At 39.4% G+C, this 17172-nt stretch overlaps 1 protein-coding gene across 1 annotated transcript in view; it reads right to left on the reverse strand.

Moving 5' to 3' along the window:
* Positions 1 to 17172, reverse strand: part of EHD4 (EH domain containing 4) — a 32357-nt gene that overhangs the window by 5672 nt on the left and 9513 nt on the right. Inside the window, exons 3-5 of the mRNA XM_075502775.1 lie at positions 13698 to 13795; positions 5643 to 6055; positions 1523 to 1687 (exon numbers count right to left, since the gene is read on the reverse strand). Of these exons, the coding sequence (XP_075358890.1) occupies positions 1523 to 1687; positions 5643 to 6055; positions 13698 to 13795 (676 nt within the window). The remainder of the gene's footprint in view (positions 1 to 1522; positions 1688 to 5642; positions 6056 to 13697; positions 13796 to 17172) is intronic.

Consider the following 17172-nt stretch of genomic DNA (forward strand, 5'->3'; position numbering starts at 1 on the left):
ACTGATCAGTATAAGTTTATGGTATGCAATAGATCTGAGAAAGCAAAGGTCAAACCTGCTTTCTGTTTTGGCACAATTTTGTTTTCTCACAATTTTGCTCCTCATTATAGAAGTGACTGATCTCTCATGTATATATTTGCTGCCATCTGCTGCTGAGGCTTAGCGACATGCGCTATTAGTTTGATAAAGTTCTATTGAAATTTTGTTTCCATATTCAAACTGACAAGTGATCACCTCTCATTCTCTCCTCACCAACAAAAGTGGCAAGGGAAGAAGAAGTCAACTTTTTCCACACAACCCCCTTTTAAAGCCTAACTCATGAAACACTTCCAACAATGCTGCCTGTGAAAACCTAGCTGAAACAGATCTTGTGCTTCATTTATAATTGTCTCATGCCAATAACCGATTCCCAAGTTAAATATTTTAGTTCATAAAAGAAACTCATGCATCCCTATAGATAGGTTAATCAGCCAGTCATCACTCTCTATGATTAGCAGTGTAAGTGTACCACGTAAATTGTCAGAATGATATGCAAGCGTCAATCTGGGAAACATCCTCCATCACACTCATGACTAGCCCACGGTCAGACCAAACTGCAGGCTCCTGCGCTCATGTTCTTCAGCTTCCAAGCTGAATTACCTTCTAATTTAAAGGCCATTTAAGAAGCCTGTGATCTGAGATCCAAAAGTTGCAAATTGAGGCTTGAGGAATAAATTGAAAAGCATTGCTAACACAACATAGCTGTTCTTCCCTAGGATACTCTCTAAACAACTCACCTCAAATCAGAGGACAGAAATAAAAAGGTGAGAAAGTGACAGAAAGTTGGTAGTAAGATTGCATAAAGTTCAAAAGAGGAACAAGAGACAAAAGGTATTTAAAAATTAACAATAAGAGTATAAATTGAGAACTTCTCTCTTCTTCATAGAATACAAGCTCAAAAGGACAGGAAAAACTGAAAGGTATCACTTTCAGAAGACATAGGTTTTAAGTTGGACTTTTCAGGTAACACATTGCCTTTATTACTCACTGGCAGACAGTATCAGTAAGGGCAAGAACAGAGTAGGGTAAAAATGAGTAATATGTGACTAAGGATATCTTTGCCTACAGAAGTATATGATAGCATTAGAAAAGCAATATAAATACCCACATTTAGGATACAAAACAAGAACCAGCTTAACTCCTAAGTGTCCGCTGCCATTTTATTTGCACAAAACCTTTAGTACTATCTGCCATGAGGGACCAAGTATTGACTAAAAGGACAGAAGGTCTGATTCCTTATGGCAATTTCTATAGTCCTGTATCAGTGGATGCACACTAAGCAAGTTACCAATTTTTTTTGTTCTGCGCTGCTTCCAAGGTCATGCTAACCCCAAAACAGACACGATTGATTGTCACTTCAGCTGCTCTATTGCTGTTGAATAATAAACTATAATGCTGAGATAATCTGTCCTCCCTTATTCAATTTGTCAATCCTGTTGGAAAGTTAGTATTATTTCAGTGGAACTGTAATCTATCATCTTACCTGCATTTTCTTGACTTCAGGGAAGTCCCCTGCTGAGATATGGTACTCCCTTTGCAGCTGGATGTAGATCTCTGGTAATCTGCTGATCAGTTCTTTCTTCTTGTTCTCTTTTCCAAATACAGAGGGCATTTCTTTTTTCAGATAGCTGATAATATAAGCATGAACCTAAGAAGAAGCAAAACTGAAATCAAGACTACTGTTTATCTACACTTAACATTAGTGTTCTTCAGCCAGGTCATAAAAAGAAACAGAAATAATATGTTTCCCTAAGCTAGCTCAAGGATAAGATATTATCAACGATTGTTTCTGGAATTTCATGTTTACATGAACAGTTATCAACTAGCTTTTGCTGCTTTCAGCATTCCTTTGAGGGGCAGAGAGAAAGAAAGCATGTTTAAAAGAAATGCAGATGCACACTTGCAGTTTAAGGAGAAGCATGGTACTGCATTCTATTAGTACCAACAGTGAGAGAAAAAGCAAGGCCCCAAAACCACATCCTGACACTACATGCATGGATCATACAGAGAGACCAGTATGGCTGGCGCTATCTGTCTCAGTGGTAGAGATTTGTAACTCCATTTGCCTTGCCAATTACTGTGGGAAGCAATGGGATAATGTCTCAAGTAATTCAAGTATGCTAAGTGGCAGGGCTATCTAATTGAAGTGACACTGCATTCCTACCTATTTACCCCCAGAGAAGTGAGTACCTATAGTCTGTATTTAAGCAGCCACCAGAGGATGACAGAGCAATCAGTATACTATAACAACAGCATGCCATGGCTGCCTTGGGAAGCCTTAGGGAGAAAAGTAGATGCCTACTTTTAGTAGTATATGCCTTTCCAGCATATAAAGAAAGATGTTAATTTAGGATGTCAAGTCCTAAAACACATTGATACTTGCAGAGCTCTTAGAGTTTCCCATCTGCCATGATCAAGATAATCCAGCACTGCCATCAAAACATCCATCCTGCCCATATACCCTCCCTTCCACTCTTCCCCTGAACCATTCATCTCTTCCCCTTCACCTCCCTCCCACCAGCTTTCACCACCACAAAAGGATCTGCTTGGCCACACCAGTGATCTGGTCCAGGACAGAAATGGTGGTTGCACTTCTTAACTGAGGTGAGTTCACTTATCCAGTTCATTGTGTGGACACTGATACTCGTTCTGCACACGAGAGGGAAGCACAAGGGCAGCCTTCTTTTAGAAGCAATGCACATCTATCACAACTTGACGTAATCAAACTGCTTTCCTAAGCTCTGACCCGTCCAGGACCACTGAAGTCAAATGACCTCCATAAAAGAATAAATCTTTACAGAACTCAGGTCCTTCTTCATTAAAAAAGGATGCAGCTGTTCCCAAAACAGAAGTTACTTACAATTTTCACACACACAGAAAAAAAATGTTAAAAAATAAGAATGTCTATCAAACTGTTGAGCTGTAAAAAGCTGAAATTTTGAAGACTGGGGGAAGACAAACTACCACAAAAAAGCATCAATAGAAAAAAGTGATCATGTAGATGTGGTATAACACTTAATACCTACCAAAACATGACAGAATGTGCCTTACAGTATTCTGTACAAACCTTACACAATCTGTACAGGTGAAGTGCTCTCCTTTCCTTCCTTACTTAGGAGGCTTACCGGAAACTGGAAAAAAAATCTTTGTTTTTAAAGAAAAATAGTGTAACCAGTTTTTATTTGCACATCTTAATATCACAACTTTCACACAACATCACTTCCTCATATCTAAAAAGAGTACATGCATTTTAATTGCAGATAAATTTAAATTTCTACAGAGGAGAAAAAAAATTAAACAGCATAAAGAAGCATGGTTTCTGCATAAAACCATGAAATTTTCTAATAGGGTAGATATTAAGTATTTCTCCAGAATGACAGAACTGATTCAACAAGGATATTTTAAGAGAGTTTATAAATAATTTTAAGTAATTTTATGGATCTTATGTTTAAAATAATACTTCTAGCAAAACCAGAAGAGTATGTTTATAGTTCAAAAGCACTAGCAGTTTCACATGTGTATGCTATGTGGTCTAAGGTCTGCCAGTACGCACATGTGTTTCTTATAGATAAGAACAGTTCCCATCTTCAAAATGGGATAGTGAGTCACAGGACTTAAAAAAAGAAAAAAGAAAAAAGCCTAATGCCCAAATTTGACAGCAAGTTAACAGTTTGCTTTTGTTTTTTGTTTCTGTACATGTTTTAGAAGAGATTAAGAAAAAAGTGGCATAGAAATAGGACCAAAAAAAATAACATGCAATGCTGTAAAAAATTATTTTTGAGTGCCAGTACTTTAAGTTCAGTTTGGAAGATAGAAAGATGACACTGGAAAGATTACATTGCTGCTTTCCTGCAAATAAACAGTTTATTCCCCTTCCATAGCTGGCTGATTAGCATGCCCTATGAGCATCATGTTTTGTATTCACCTTTATCCATTTTTATTTTACATTACATAGAAACACCTAAAGATGATCCATCTGACACTTTTTCACTTCCAAAGGAATTATAACAAATGAAAGCAAAAAGCTGCCAACAACATCCACAAAACAGATGGAGATCATAGCAACTTTTAATACATCATCATCAGGAATGTGATTTTAAATGGAATTTTCAAAGAAGCAACTGCTATGGGGTGCCCTAAACCCTGGGCCACAAAAAAACCTGTAAGTGTATCATTGTATTCAGAGAGTTAATTAAGCCAACATAGGAAGTGGTATACAACCCCACATGACTATTCTTATATCAACGTAGGTGCAAGTCCTCTTCATTTTTGCTTAGAAGTCCACATGAAAATGTTTTCCAAGACAACTGCATTAACTCAACTCACATTCTGTTTGATAACTGCATAGGAAATTAGAATTTCTGTCTGGTACCACCAGCTTTCTCCCCAGGTATTTCTGAGGTTAGTTTTCCTTCTTTTCCAATTTTCCAAATGACAAATCATAATTCTTGAATCACCAATTTTCATTCTGTTCTTGAGCTCTTCAAAACAACAAGAAGCTTGGCAGTGCTTTTAACTATTATTCTAACAGCAGCTGCAGTGCTACAATAAAATAAACTCACTGCAGAATCAGAGAAACAGGCAAATAAATATTTCTGACTACAACCAAAGCTTTTTCTAGTCAGGCTGTGAGAAGAAAGGACAGATTAAGCTAGCATTGTTAAGCAGGGATTCTGAAGATCAGTGTAAAATATAATCAGAATGTTTTACAAATAGGTAATTAAAACTTGGTGATAATTCACAAAGCTTTAAAGTGACATCCACTCATTCATCAAAGATAACTAGAGACCTATCAAAAAAATTAAACAGGTTTTCAACAGTCAGCTGTAGACAGTCACAGTGTTGTCACACACAGCCTGCCCACACACACTAGTTAGTGACTGTAAGTTGCACACAATGCATCTACTCCTCCAGAGCCGAAAACAAGGGGAACAGTTACAGGCGCTACCTACAGTGAGGCACATAACTCATGTCCCTGGACAACAAGAGATGGGTTTTTCTGGATACGATGACACAAAGTCTGTATCACCCAAGTGTCTCTGACTGGGAATGAAGATGCAATCTGAGAGGCTCAAGAGTTTCAATCTAATGCACAAGCACCTCTCCAATTCATCAGGATCTGTGCTTCAGCAAGAGTGAGGCTTTTAATCAGTCTTGTATTCCAGCGTATAACAAATGTATTTAGTCAAAGCGGTCTTCCACAGTAGCTGATTGACAGTATGCATTAAGGCATTAATATGCAAAAAAGCATATGGAAGGTTTATCTCCAAAAAGTAACATTAAGATTACCTTGCTTCACAGTGTAAAAAAAAAAAAAAAATTCACTCCCCTACCAAGCAAACCATAGCTTTAATGGCCTAAAAAGCATCAAATCCCTTCTCTAAAGTTAGGGAGGCATGCCAGTGCAAGTCTCAATTTCCTCCTACTTGCTTCTATATCCTGAGTGGCTACCTCTTCCTTGAAAAACTGACAATTCAATCCATTTGCTGAAAAACACACAGTTTATAGGTAGAGAAAAATTGGGAAGGGTGAGAAAGAACACACCAAAAGAGATAGAAGAGACTGCTCATTCAATTAATTTCGGTTTTTTTATCTTTTCTTACCTTTGCAAGTCTTGCCCTCTTAATGAGATCATTGAGTTTCCGCACAGCAGCCTTCTGTGGGAGACTCTGGATATCCTTGAAAAGATCCTGTGCCTCGGCTTCAAAGAGTCTTCGATTCTCTGTGTTTTGGAGAGGATGGGCCCAGAAGGAGCCAATGTAGACCCGCAGCACCTCTGGAGTGTTGATCACCTTTCCCAGGGACCACATGAGTGCACCGTAGACCCTCATCAGCTGCTGTGTGTCCACTTGGTCGGCCTTATTAAGCACCACTCGGATCTTGTCATCCTGGCCTCGGAAGGACTTAATAGCCTCTGAAAACTCATCAGATATATCCAGCTTATGGGCATCAAAAAGGAGGATGATGCGGTCAACCCTCTCAGCAAACCACTGGAGGACTTGGCAGAAGTCGTAGCCTGAAGGAAGAATACACTATTACAGTCCTACCATTCAGAAAAGTGAGTCTCAGAGAAGGTAGGGCTGGGGATAGAGAACAAGGGGACCATAGCATCTACCTGGGGGGAAAAGATGAGATGGACCACCTGGAGGAGAGTGTCTGTGGACAATGAGGTCAGGACAACTGTATCCTACATTTCCTTAGACCGGTCTCACTATTACCGCCTTTTGTTTTTATCACTGCCTTTCTCTCCACCTTGCCATCCATCTCTTATGTCACTATCCTTTCTGCTGCTGTGAGTTGCCATCTCACGCCCATGTTTGCCTCTTCCCAGGAGTTCTGGCTCCAGCAGAGTGCTCAAGATAAGCAGGCCTCTAGGGCTCTTATCACAAGCTCTCTTCATCACTGTTAACCACTTTGGTAGCACTGCCTATCTGTACTAACAAGGAAAACAGCACAGGTGCAGCACTCCATCGCAAGTCAGCAACCGAAAATATTGGATTTTAATACCACTTCCAAACTCATCTCTCCTTGCATTGCAACACTTGCTGCTATTTCACAGCAGATTCAGAGATCCAATTTACAAGTAGTGTGCCTGCATTGCTGATGGCTTTGGGGATGTGACAGGTTACAGAACATGAGCAGTGACCTTTCTGATCATCTGAAACAACCTTTTTGATGTTCTAAAATAAAGCCTATTAGTAGCACCTGTCTGAACACTTTTATAAGTGCAGCTGGTTCCTAATCCACATAACAAACAGTATTCAGGAAATCCTTATTCAGAAGTGACACATTTAATCCACAGAGAGTCACCACTAGTGATGTGGCATTGGGCTTGGCATGGATGTGAATCATCTTGTTTGAGTAAGGAACAGCAAGGTATGAGCTGGGAGCCAACATCCCACCCCTCCTCTACCTCTTAGAAAGAAATCAGAGCTAAAAGAGGGAGCAGTCAAAATGCAAGGACTGGTGTAAAGTAACCCAAACAGAATCAACAGTTTTGCTCCCAGCAGCATATATTTAAATGCCAACAGCAAAGAAAGCTCAGTTACCACCTGTGAGCCCTCCAGGGTGTCTTTGGTTGTTTCTCAGCTGTGTGAGATAAGCCTTTAAACCTCCAATCCCGCAGCAAAGAAAACCCACTTAGACTACTCATACATGAACCAATTATCCAAATACTTCATACACCTGGTCCAGATACAAGTGAAAGACTCTTAACCACTCCTCATTCTCCCTGGCATCTTTTAAACAGTATAAATAAAAGGGTATGGGGACATTGTAAAGTTGCTTAGCTTTTCTTAAAACACTGCTGGTTCAGTCAAGTCATCATTCATTATAGTTGTTGTTGGTCTTTAACAGGGAACCCATAAGCAAATCGGCTTTATTTGCATTCCAGTAGAACCTGACTAGGGCCAACATCAAGAAAATTAGACATACATGAAATAGGAAAAAATGGTGAACTCCAGATTTGTCATGGAGCATACTTGTGCATGTATAGCAACACAGGAAAGAACTCAGTCTTAAATCTTTTGTTTAAAAATTACAAATAGCATATGAAATGAAATCCAGAAATTGTAGTTAATAGTAAGAAAATGTCCCCAGTTACCTGTCTTCCCCCACCCTCCCAAAAAAGAGATCATAAAACTTCACTAAAAATCCAGCACAGACACAACAAACTGAAAGAAGAGGGCTATGTTTAAAAGGTGTTAATAGGATCCAAAACGATGCAGGTCAGACTCATTAACTGTCTATACAAAAAAAAAAAAGCCAACATAACCTTTTCCATTAAAAGGATTACTTTGTAAGGAATGCAAAATCTGGCCCCTTTCCAGATAATGCTACTCTGGTATATTCTTTCCTGTGACCAGTTCCTGAAGGGCTGAATGCAAGATGAAAGGTGAGGGCAAGGAGGAAAGCTGCACAAAACACAGCTGGAAGAGAACTATTCTCACTTTACACTAACCATCTAATCAAAACCAGTATGAATAATTTATCTTTATAAAAATTTAGCAGGAAAGAAAGGGAGAAGAGAGATCTTGTATGTCACTTGTATGTCACAACATAGTTGCAACAGTGCACAAATCTGAGCTATGCAATAACCTGTTCTGATTTCACTCATGTAGAAGGAAATATACGTCAAATGAAATACATAAAATTGCAAAATGAAGCAAGTCAAATTCTATTAAGTTTTCCACAAATGGATATGTGAGAAGGTGACTTATAAGGCTGGTTAAATAAATATATAAATTCCCACCACACATTTGATGAGTTTTGAACTGTAAAAACAATTGTACAGTCAACAAGTGTATGTTAAGTAGCAATAAATTTATTTTAAATATGGATTAAATATTAATGATGCATTTGCTTTGAGAAAGAAAAGTCCACTTGTTGAAAATGGGTAAGAAAAAGACCTCATTAAAAGACACAACGCATTCAGGATCCTGTCACGTACAGTACATGTGTGTGGATTATGGCTTTCAAAGTTGAGCAGTACTAGGTCAACACTGATCAGTTTGGAAAACTTGACCAAAAAAAATTTGGTGTTGATACTTCTCAGCCTCTTGCTGCTCTACTGTTGCTATTTCTTCAAAGGTTTGTTCCCAATGACTGTTGTCAGCAATTATATCCAGCCTGAGGATCTGTGTCTCACCAGGTACAACACCTACTTGCAAATGCATATTAGAAAGTCACAAGTCACCTTTGTACCCAGTTAAGGGACCAAGGAAAGTAGCGATCTACCAGCAGCACTGCATAGCTCTTGAGCTCATCCCGAGCTGCAGGGAGGGAGCATGCTGGTGCCTCCGACAGAGGCATAACTGTCAGGCACCAGTAACACACTGAGCAGAGACCACAGAGGAGAACAAAATGAAACAATGCGGAAGAGATGAAGAAGTTGGAGAGAAACTGCATGTGGTTACCAGCCCTGGCAATGCTGATGAGAGGAACGATCATGAGCTCTCGTGTCATTAGCACAGGGCGAAGTACCAGCCCCGTGCATGACAGCCACCAGCCATACTCAAAGATACAGCTGTGCAATCATGCAGTATGAGCACCGGTCAATTTTCTGTGCCAGTTAGTAATAAAGATTTAAACAAATGGTAGGCTTTCCCTCATGGGCCCAAGGTAAATAATTTCTGACTTGCCCTAATACCATCTCCCAAAGCTTTTGCAATTCACAAAAGCATTAGGGAGGCTTGATGGGCTCCACCCATCCTCTGTGAGCACAGACAGGCAGAGCATCCAGTTCTTCCACCCCTGGGGCTGGTGCTACTGGCACAGCAGAAGAGAGGTGCCTCAGATGAATGCTGCAGTGAGGAGCCTCCAAGCTCACAGAACAGTACTGACATACCAGATGAATCAGGGGTGGGCAGTGCTGGAGCAATCCCACCTGCCATTGTTGTCTAAGTACCACACAACCAAAGCTACCACACACAATTTGGACGCGGAAAAGAGCAGCCTTTCCCCCTGCCCAGTCTGCTGTTCTTCTAATGCTTTGCCACAGGTGAGCATCTAAACTTCCAGTCTTTCAAATGGAGCTCAGTGCCACGTGGAAAGATGCACTTTTTTGCTGTCTGGGGTTCAAGTTTCCAGTTCTGTTAATGAAAGCCTGTCTCAATCCAGCACTCCTGGATAACACTCTTACTGCACTCCTGTTGCTGGACTAATCCTAAGGAGAATGTACAGTGTCTCACTGCAAGGGAAAGCCTGACACAATGCTGCAACTATATACATCACCTTACTTAATCCATGACTACATTTTCACAAGCCAGATAGAACTGAGAAAATTACCTGTATTCAAGTAACTCTAGGTCTAAAAATGCAAGCTAACCAATATCCTCCGTTTTCCTCTGAGCTCTTTCCCCATACTTCTTGAAACACTTGCTTTCATGCCACTCAATCATGAGCCAAACCTCCCCTCCCTTTCTAACAGCAGTTCCTCCCCACACCCTGCCAGACATTGCTTCTCCTTCCTCCTCTCCTCACGCTCATTGGTCCTTCCAAACCTTGCAGACCATACGCACATTTCTGTCTGACATAGGCTTTATGAACGTCACCAGTGATGCTGCAGAAGCAGCACAGGGACCGGCATTGTCTGACCAGGGACAATGCTGGCACACGTCTGCACGTTCTCCTCCAGCCACTTACGCAGCCACTGAACTGACAGGCAGAAAGCTTCTGGCACAGCCTCCTGCCGACAACAGGAGCGGGAAAGGTGTGTCAAGAGAGCCAGCTTTGAATGTTGAACTCTATGTATATTTCTGACCCTTCAGAAAGCAATCAGCTCCTTCATCCGTGGCCTGGATGCTTTCCAGAGTTATAAATAAAACATGGGAAGTAGTGCATATCCTGTATTTTTACATAGTCCCTTTACTGTTTTCCTGCATTTTAAAACTGAAAGTTAACATTTTATTGCTTTGTTGGTCTCAGAAGGCTTCACCTTACTCCTAATGGTATCTGTCAAATTCTATTATTATGCAGCTGTTACATCCATTCATAGGTAAATAGTTAAGCATTTGCTCACACAAAGATGGAAAAAACACCAACAGCAAGGAGTGAAGGTTTTACACTGAGGTCCTGTAATGTTATTCTTCTATCAAATACATTAAAACATCACGAATAAGAAAAGTTGCTGCTCACCAATGTTAGAAACAAGCTAAACTTCTAGAAAGATAATTTAAAAATAAGATATGAACAGACACCAATAATGTGCAGAGTAGAAACCATCTAAGAATACTTATCAGGTGTTACTAAATGTCATATTCCATTACCGAATTATGAAAAAAATCTCATCTTGTATATATTATTTAGAGAATAGCAGCAAGATTCATAAGAAAAACAAAAGTTTGAGAGAGAAATAAAAAGAAACCGAAAGCTTAAAAAAATTGCTGAACCATAAAATTTTGAAATACAAAATTGTGAAATTGTCAGAAAAGAAATTCTGAAGAATCACCCTGTATACTTAGAGCTTTCCTGGCAAGCACAGAAAAGCATTCCTATGTTCAAGTCTGTAATCACCTTCACAGTGAAAGGAAATAGCAGTTCCCATAGAGAAGCACACCAGCTACAACCTTTTTCAGTGAGAAGCAGCCAGTGAATTTAAGGGGTAACAACACACATTTTGTAGGAAAAAACCTATGTTGGTCTGAAGGTGTACAAACAGAACCTTCTCTGACAGAGACACATTTAGGGACAGCAGAAAACATCTTGTAGAATCCTGCTTACATTTACACACAGTGATTTAAAATGTAATCTAAGCAACTCAAACTTCAAAACATGCTAAATTAGACTTGTAGCATAAATATTTTGAAGTCAGTCTGACTCCCTCAGGAAGCAGGTCAGACAGGCCTTGCTGTGTGCAGCACCACAGGACAAGTCAAGTTTGTACTCCACAAAACCAACTGTATGGAAACTGCATAAGCAGCCCAAAAGTCATATACAGGAAATGTATCTGACTATGCAGTATTTCAGACATGGGTGAGCGCAGTATTGCCTAATCATAAGAGCATGCAATAGGTGCATGCAATAGGTCCATACAGTGACTTGTAGGTACTTCATGTATGCTGATGCCTAAGTATATGAAACCTTAAACCCTGGCAGCAGTTGCCCTGCAAGCCTGGGCACAGAGAGAACAGTGCTCTAAAGCTGACTCCCCAAACCTTATGTATGGTACAACCACACTGGTTAAAGCTAAACAGCATGTGGGAGAACCACATTTGTGATAGAAGAACTATGCCAAGTTACGTATTCAGGACAACCCTTAACACATTGAAAAAAAATTCATGAAATGCAAACTAGTCAAGTTAAAGCCTGTGAAACAGATAAGAGTTTGAGGTTATCACTGAGCACTGTCAACTTAGGTGAAAGTCTACCATACCAAAGGGCAGGCCAGCTAGGCCATAAAAACAATTGATAAGGCAGATACCATCAAGAAATGGAGTTCCGGAACAATAAAGGAAAAAGTCGTATGTTTTGTTAAGTCACAAAAGCAATTCTAGATGGCAGTGAAGAGCCATGGTCCTTTAAGCAACACACGACTACCAGTGAAACAACCTGGAGCAAAACACAACTCTGTCCCACACATGAAGTCTGGGACTTCCACAGCAATACTTAATGGTGTTGAATTTTGTCACACAAGTGGTCACTTTCAGTGGCATATAAATATGATGTTCTAGTTTTCTGCTTATTTCATGTTCACTTCGATACTGTTATGAAAGTGGCAACAGATACTTGAATGCTGCCAAGCATCATTTTCCCTTGATTTAACAAGCAGAGAGGGAAAAAGATGCATCTAAGTTTTCTTGGTGGAGGAAAAAGGGAGCTGGAATCCACAACAGAGAAGTAGAAGTACAAGATTTAAGACCATCTTTGATTTTATCAGACTGTCTGTGTAAACTGAGACTTAAATATTTGTGGACATCTTATGATAAGATTTTTTCAGGATTAAAGATCATTTGTTATACACTTCATTATTTCTGCCTAGAAATAACAGTGCCAACATGTAGTATTTGTTTTACTCATCTGGTTTCACAACATTCAAGCCTTTGCTTGCACAGATGTAGAGCACTCATGCTGTTCATCTCTACTAGTTCACCAATATATCACATAGAGGAAAACAGAGATCTCTCCCCATGATGAATGCTTTACATGACTGTATAAGCAATAAAGAGGACAAAAAAACCACATTCCGTCACTGAACAAAGAATCAAGAAACATCTAGTAGACCAGTTTACTAAGCAAGATAGTTTAGATTACAGTCCTAAGAAGTGAGTCTCTTGTTCTGTCAGTGCAATGTAAAGACAAGACTATGGTTGCACAGCTGCCATATATTGTGCTCATTCCAGGATTTCCTCAAAAAATCCCAGGTGTGATATGTTAAAGAACTGATTATTTCCCCTCCCACACACATGAAACACACAAGTTTCCATTTCTTAAGCAAAGGTCTGAAAACAGAGGGCAGCATAAGCCACACACTGGATCACTACCATTTACAGCTCCACAGAAACCTGACATGCACTTAAATGCAGCTGAAGGAAACAAGGAAGAAAGTTTACATCATGCTGTTTAAATAGTTTCTCAAAGACAGGCTAACTTCTTAAACAGCATGTTAAAAACAGGGTTCAGTTCTTTGCTGAATTTTCATTTTATTTAAAATCTTCTCATTCCCTCTTCTTCCTGCTACCTTAACTCTTTTGACTGAAAATTGTATTACAGCATGACTGAGCAACCTTAAGAAGCAACACCAGCAGCTGTGCCTACAATAAAAGCCCCTTATTACCTATTATGAAACATTTCTTCATTCATGAACTTCAATAGTATATATAAGAGTCTATTCATTATTACTTTGTGGAAAGCAATTAAAATGACAGAAATAAAGCTTTTTCTCAGGAGTGTCAAAGCACTAATTAGTCAACAGACCATGCAACCATAGCCATTTGCAGCCACAGCTGCAAATCCCAACCCAACCAGTTTTCAAGAGAAAAAATTCCAAACCCCACACCCAGCCTTAAAACATGGGTTTAAAAGGCCTTGTAGTAAGAAAGTTTGGGACACACCACCACTCAATACCACTAAAACAGGCCCCCAACAGGTTAGGATGATTACTTGTCCAGTACAGCAAAAATAGTTAGCGAGCTCGGTTATTTTCAAGGCCTGCAACTCACCTCTGCTGATGCGTTGCTTCTCTCCAGAGAGAATGCCAGGGCTGTCGATGATACTGATGCTCTTCAGTACCTGGTTAGGTAACTGAGAACACATGAACCTGCAGGAAAGGAGGAGAGAAAAAACATTAACAATAGCTCTAGCTCACATGTGGATTGTCCCTTGAGAGCTCCCCTTTATGTATCTACTTTTGTATCGACTCTACTTATGTATCGACTCAAGTGAGATTTTTAAAAAAAAAAAAAAAAGTTTCTGAAGTCCTAATGAACTCCTATATTTGGCAACCATACATGTTTAAGAAAACAAAATGTAAACAGAGAGCTTGTCATAAAAAAAGAAAACACAGGAAAACCTTGTAAAACCATATGTCTAAGTGCTGATAAAATTCCAAATTTTGCAAGAGCTGACAACATAGGCCATATATGCAACACAAAAAGACTCCATAAAACAAACATTTTGCTAGGACCAAAATTAGTATACACAAGAAACAATTCATCATGTAGTACAACTTTTGCCCAAATCCAAAGAGATTCAAAAGAAAAGGGAAGCAGGCAGAAAGCCATACTGACAATACGTTTATATTCCAGTCACTGGCAAGTCACCCTCTCATCTGCTCTGGCAGTGTTTGAACGGCCCCCATCTCTAACCCACCACCCTCCTTAGGTGGGGTTTGCGGAGGACTGAAAACAACAGCATTTCTCCTACAAACCGAGCAAAAGCTTTCACACTGCCAGAACCAAGAGTTCAAATTACACACAGCATGCTCTAAACAATAGCCTGCTGCCTCTGCGATGGGCGACAAATTCAATGGTGGTATTATGAAAAATTAATAATTCACGAGGCCTCTGAGAGTCATGCAGAACACTTCGCATGTTAAATCCAAACTACTCTGATGCTTCTGGGATAGTTCATGACTGAAGAACTTCACCTGCCTTCATCATAAACTGCCTTTAAGAGATTTGTGTAAGAGTTTAATCTTCTTATCGGGTAGCAGCTGAAGACGGTACTAATAAGCACACAACGTAACCTACCCTCCTCCTGTGAAGCTGCCCTGAGGCAGCCTGGCACACGGTGAAGCTGCAGGCCCAGGCTACAAGATGGCCGCCCTGCGTTAACCCATCACTTTAGAAGGCACACTACCTCAAGAAAAAGGGTATCACAGACAGCAAATTTTAACCGCGCCAAGGTCAAACAAGAACTTTAAGACCAAAGATAATCTGAGTTAAGAAGAGTTCAGGCAGTGAAACATCAGATACAAAATGTAAGATATATCAAAATTGGGAAGCTATTGCTGCACAGATTACAACCCAGATGATTCAAAGGAAAAAGAAGAAAAAAAATCCTTACACCTCACTTCACCTTGTTTTTCAGGTGTCCTTGCAGTAACGAGTCTGTAACAAAAGCACACAGCATCCCTTCTAGGGTATGATAGAAACGGCAGCATCAGCTATGCCTCTCCCTGAAACCCAAGAGGGGATAAGGAAACAGCAGCCATCTTGGCCTGATAAAACCTTAGGGTATGTAAACAGCACTACCCTTTTTGTTATTGTTGGTTTGTTTTTTTTTTTTGGGGGGGTGGTGGGGGTGTTTGTTTGTTTTAGTGGAACACCAGGTGTAGAAAATACTGCATATCTGAAGCAAACTCTTCTGCTAAGGCTAACTTCCTGCTAGCTTAAGAGATGCTTTTGAAAGAGCAGTGAGGTACTATTGAATAAAATAACATTTTTTGAACTTTCCAAAACCTAAAGAAGACACTATGTTAAAGCAAAGACATTTTGTGGAAGCATAGTGGATGTGCGTTAAGTGACAAACAAGATACATTTGACCATGTCAACCATTACAAAAAAATACATCACTAGTATGTACAACAAAGTAGCTTTCATAGATTTGGAAGTGTGAAGACTCAGTTTTCATATATGTTTTTTCTTATCACTTTATTTCAACCTTAGAAAGCCCAGTGCTTGTTTAGTATCACTGAGATGCTTCTAGGCCTATCTTATAGGAAGGCAAGCACCATTATTTCAGCTGAACAATACGGCAGTATTTCATCTTGGGCATCACTCGAACTGGGATAGCTAGAAAAGGCCATGCAAGAAAATAGAGAACTACAGGCCTCAGAAATGTAAAGACACTGCAGTCTTTGCAGCAGTCATTAGCGGCAAACGGAGGAGGAACGTATATAGGAAAAAGATATGAAATAGAAGGATAAACTTGGAATTAACTGGCTGTAGCTTTTAGAATATAACCATAATCTAAAGATAACAGATGGGTTAAAAATCTTACATCAAACTGATATTTCAGACAACTTAAAACTGTAATGCTAGTTGTATTTGAATATCTCTTTTTGACATTGAGACTTGGCTCTGAACTGCTATTTCTTACATGACCTGTACTAAGTATGCTTTTAAGTGCTGCATCATAAAAAACAAAACTACATACTATCTACCTAAACGACAACAGACCTTCACAAAAAAAGCATTACAAAAATAGTTGTGCAAATGAGATGACTGTAAATGCTTATGACACATTAGACCTTTGATACTGTCATGTTTTTCATATTATTATAAAACTATTGTTAAAGAAAACCAGCAATATTAGACCACCCTTGCAAAAATAAGTTACACTGTTTGCAAAAATGAAATCAATAACCCTGTAATCTGCTGATTTGGTTGGGTTTTTTTTTCTTTTTTTTTTTTTAGATAACTTTGGATGGCTCGAATCTAGTAAGAATTTATACTCCTTTTTGTGTCCATTCAGATACCCATTAAAATAGAGCAAGACCATGCGTTTCTTCTCAGCAGCACCAATTTATTTCCATGATCTTCTGGTATACTGCAATATTCTTTCCTCACTTACTTTAACCAGCATCCAAGGGCACACTAGGTCCTGTCCCCATTCCCTCCCCCTCCAACTTTCCTTAAAAGTACACAGGAGAAATAAAACAGACAAGTTTCTACACTCAGGAGCCTTACAGAGACATGTGTCACAAGCAGTGAGATACAGGGGGAAATAAGAAGCAAGGTCATGGAAAAAAGAGGCAAGGTAACATCAATACATTAATGTGGCTAATTAGTAAGTACAAGCCTTGATTGTGCTACTGTGTTCTTGTTTGGTTTTAGTTTCACCATTACCTCAGTCACTGTTTCCTTTCATGTTACATTTACATGAACAGGGCACTTGACTTCACAGTCTTAGTGTCCATAGTGTTGCAAAAATAATACCTTAAGTTTTTCCACAAAACAAAACACTAGAATTGTGAAGTCATTCCAAAAAAAAAAAAAAAAAGCAGAGGTGAGGGGGCGGGGGAGAGAGAAATATATTAAGACAGGAGTGAAAAATGTAATATTAGGTATAAAGCATTGTTACTGTCAGTATCACAAACAAGAGAAGGCAAAGCAAAATATGTAGTATGATTGCAGGTAAAGACGACAGGGAGAAGTTACTCAAAAACACTGAAATAAAGCCTAAGACATTTTC

The sequence above is a fragment of the Mycteria americana genome, chromosome 5, assembly GCF_035582795.1.
Source record: "Mycteria americana isolate JAX WOST 10 ecotype Jacksonville Zoo and Gardens chromosome 5, USCA_MyAme_1.0, whole genome shotgun sequence".
Classification (NCBI taxonomy): Eukaryota; Metazoa; Chordata; class Aves; order Ciconiiformes; family Ciconiidae; genus Mycteria; species Mycteria americana.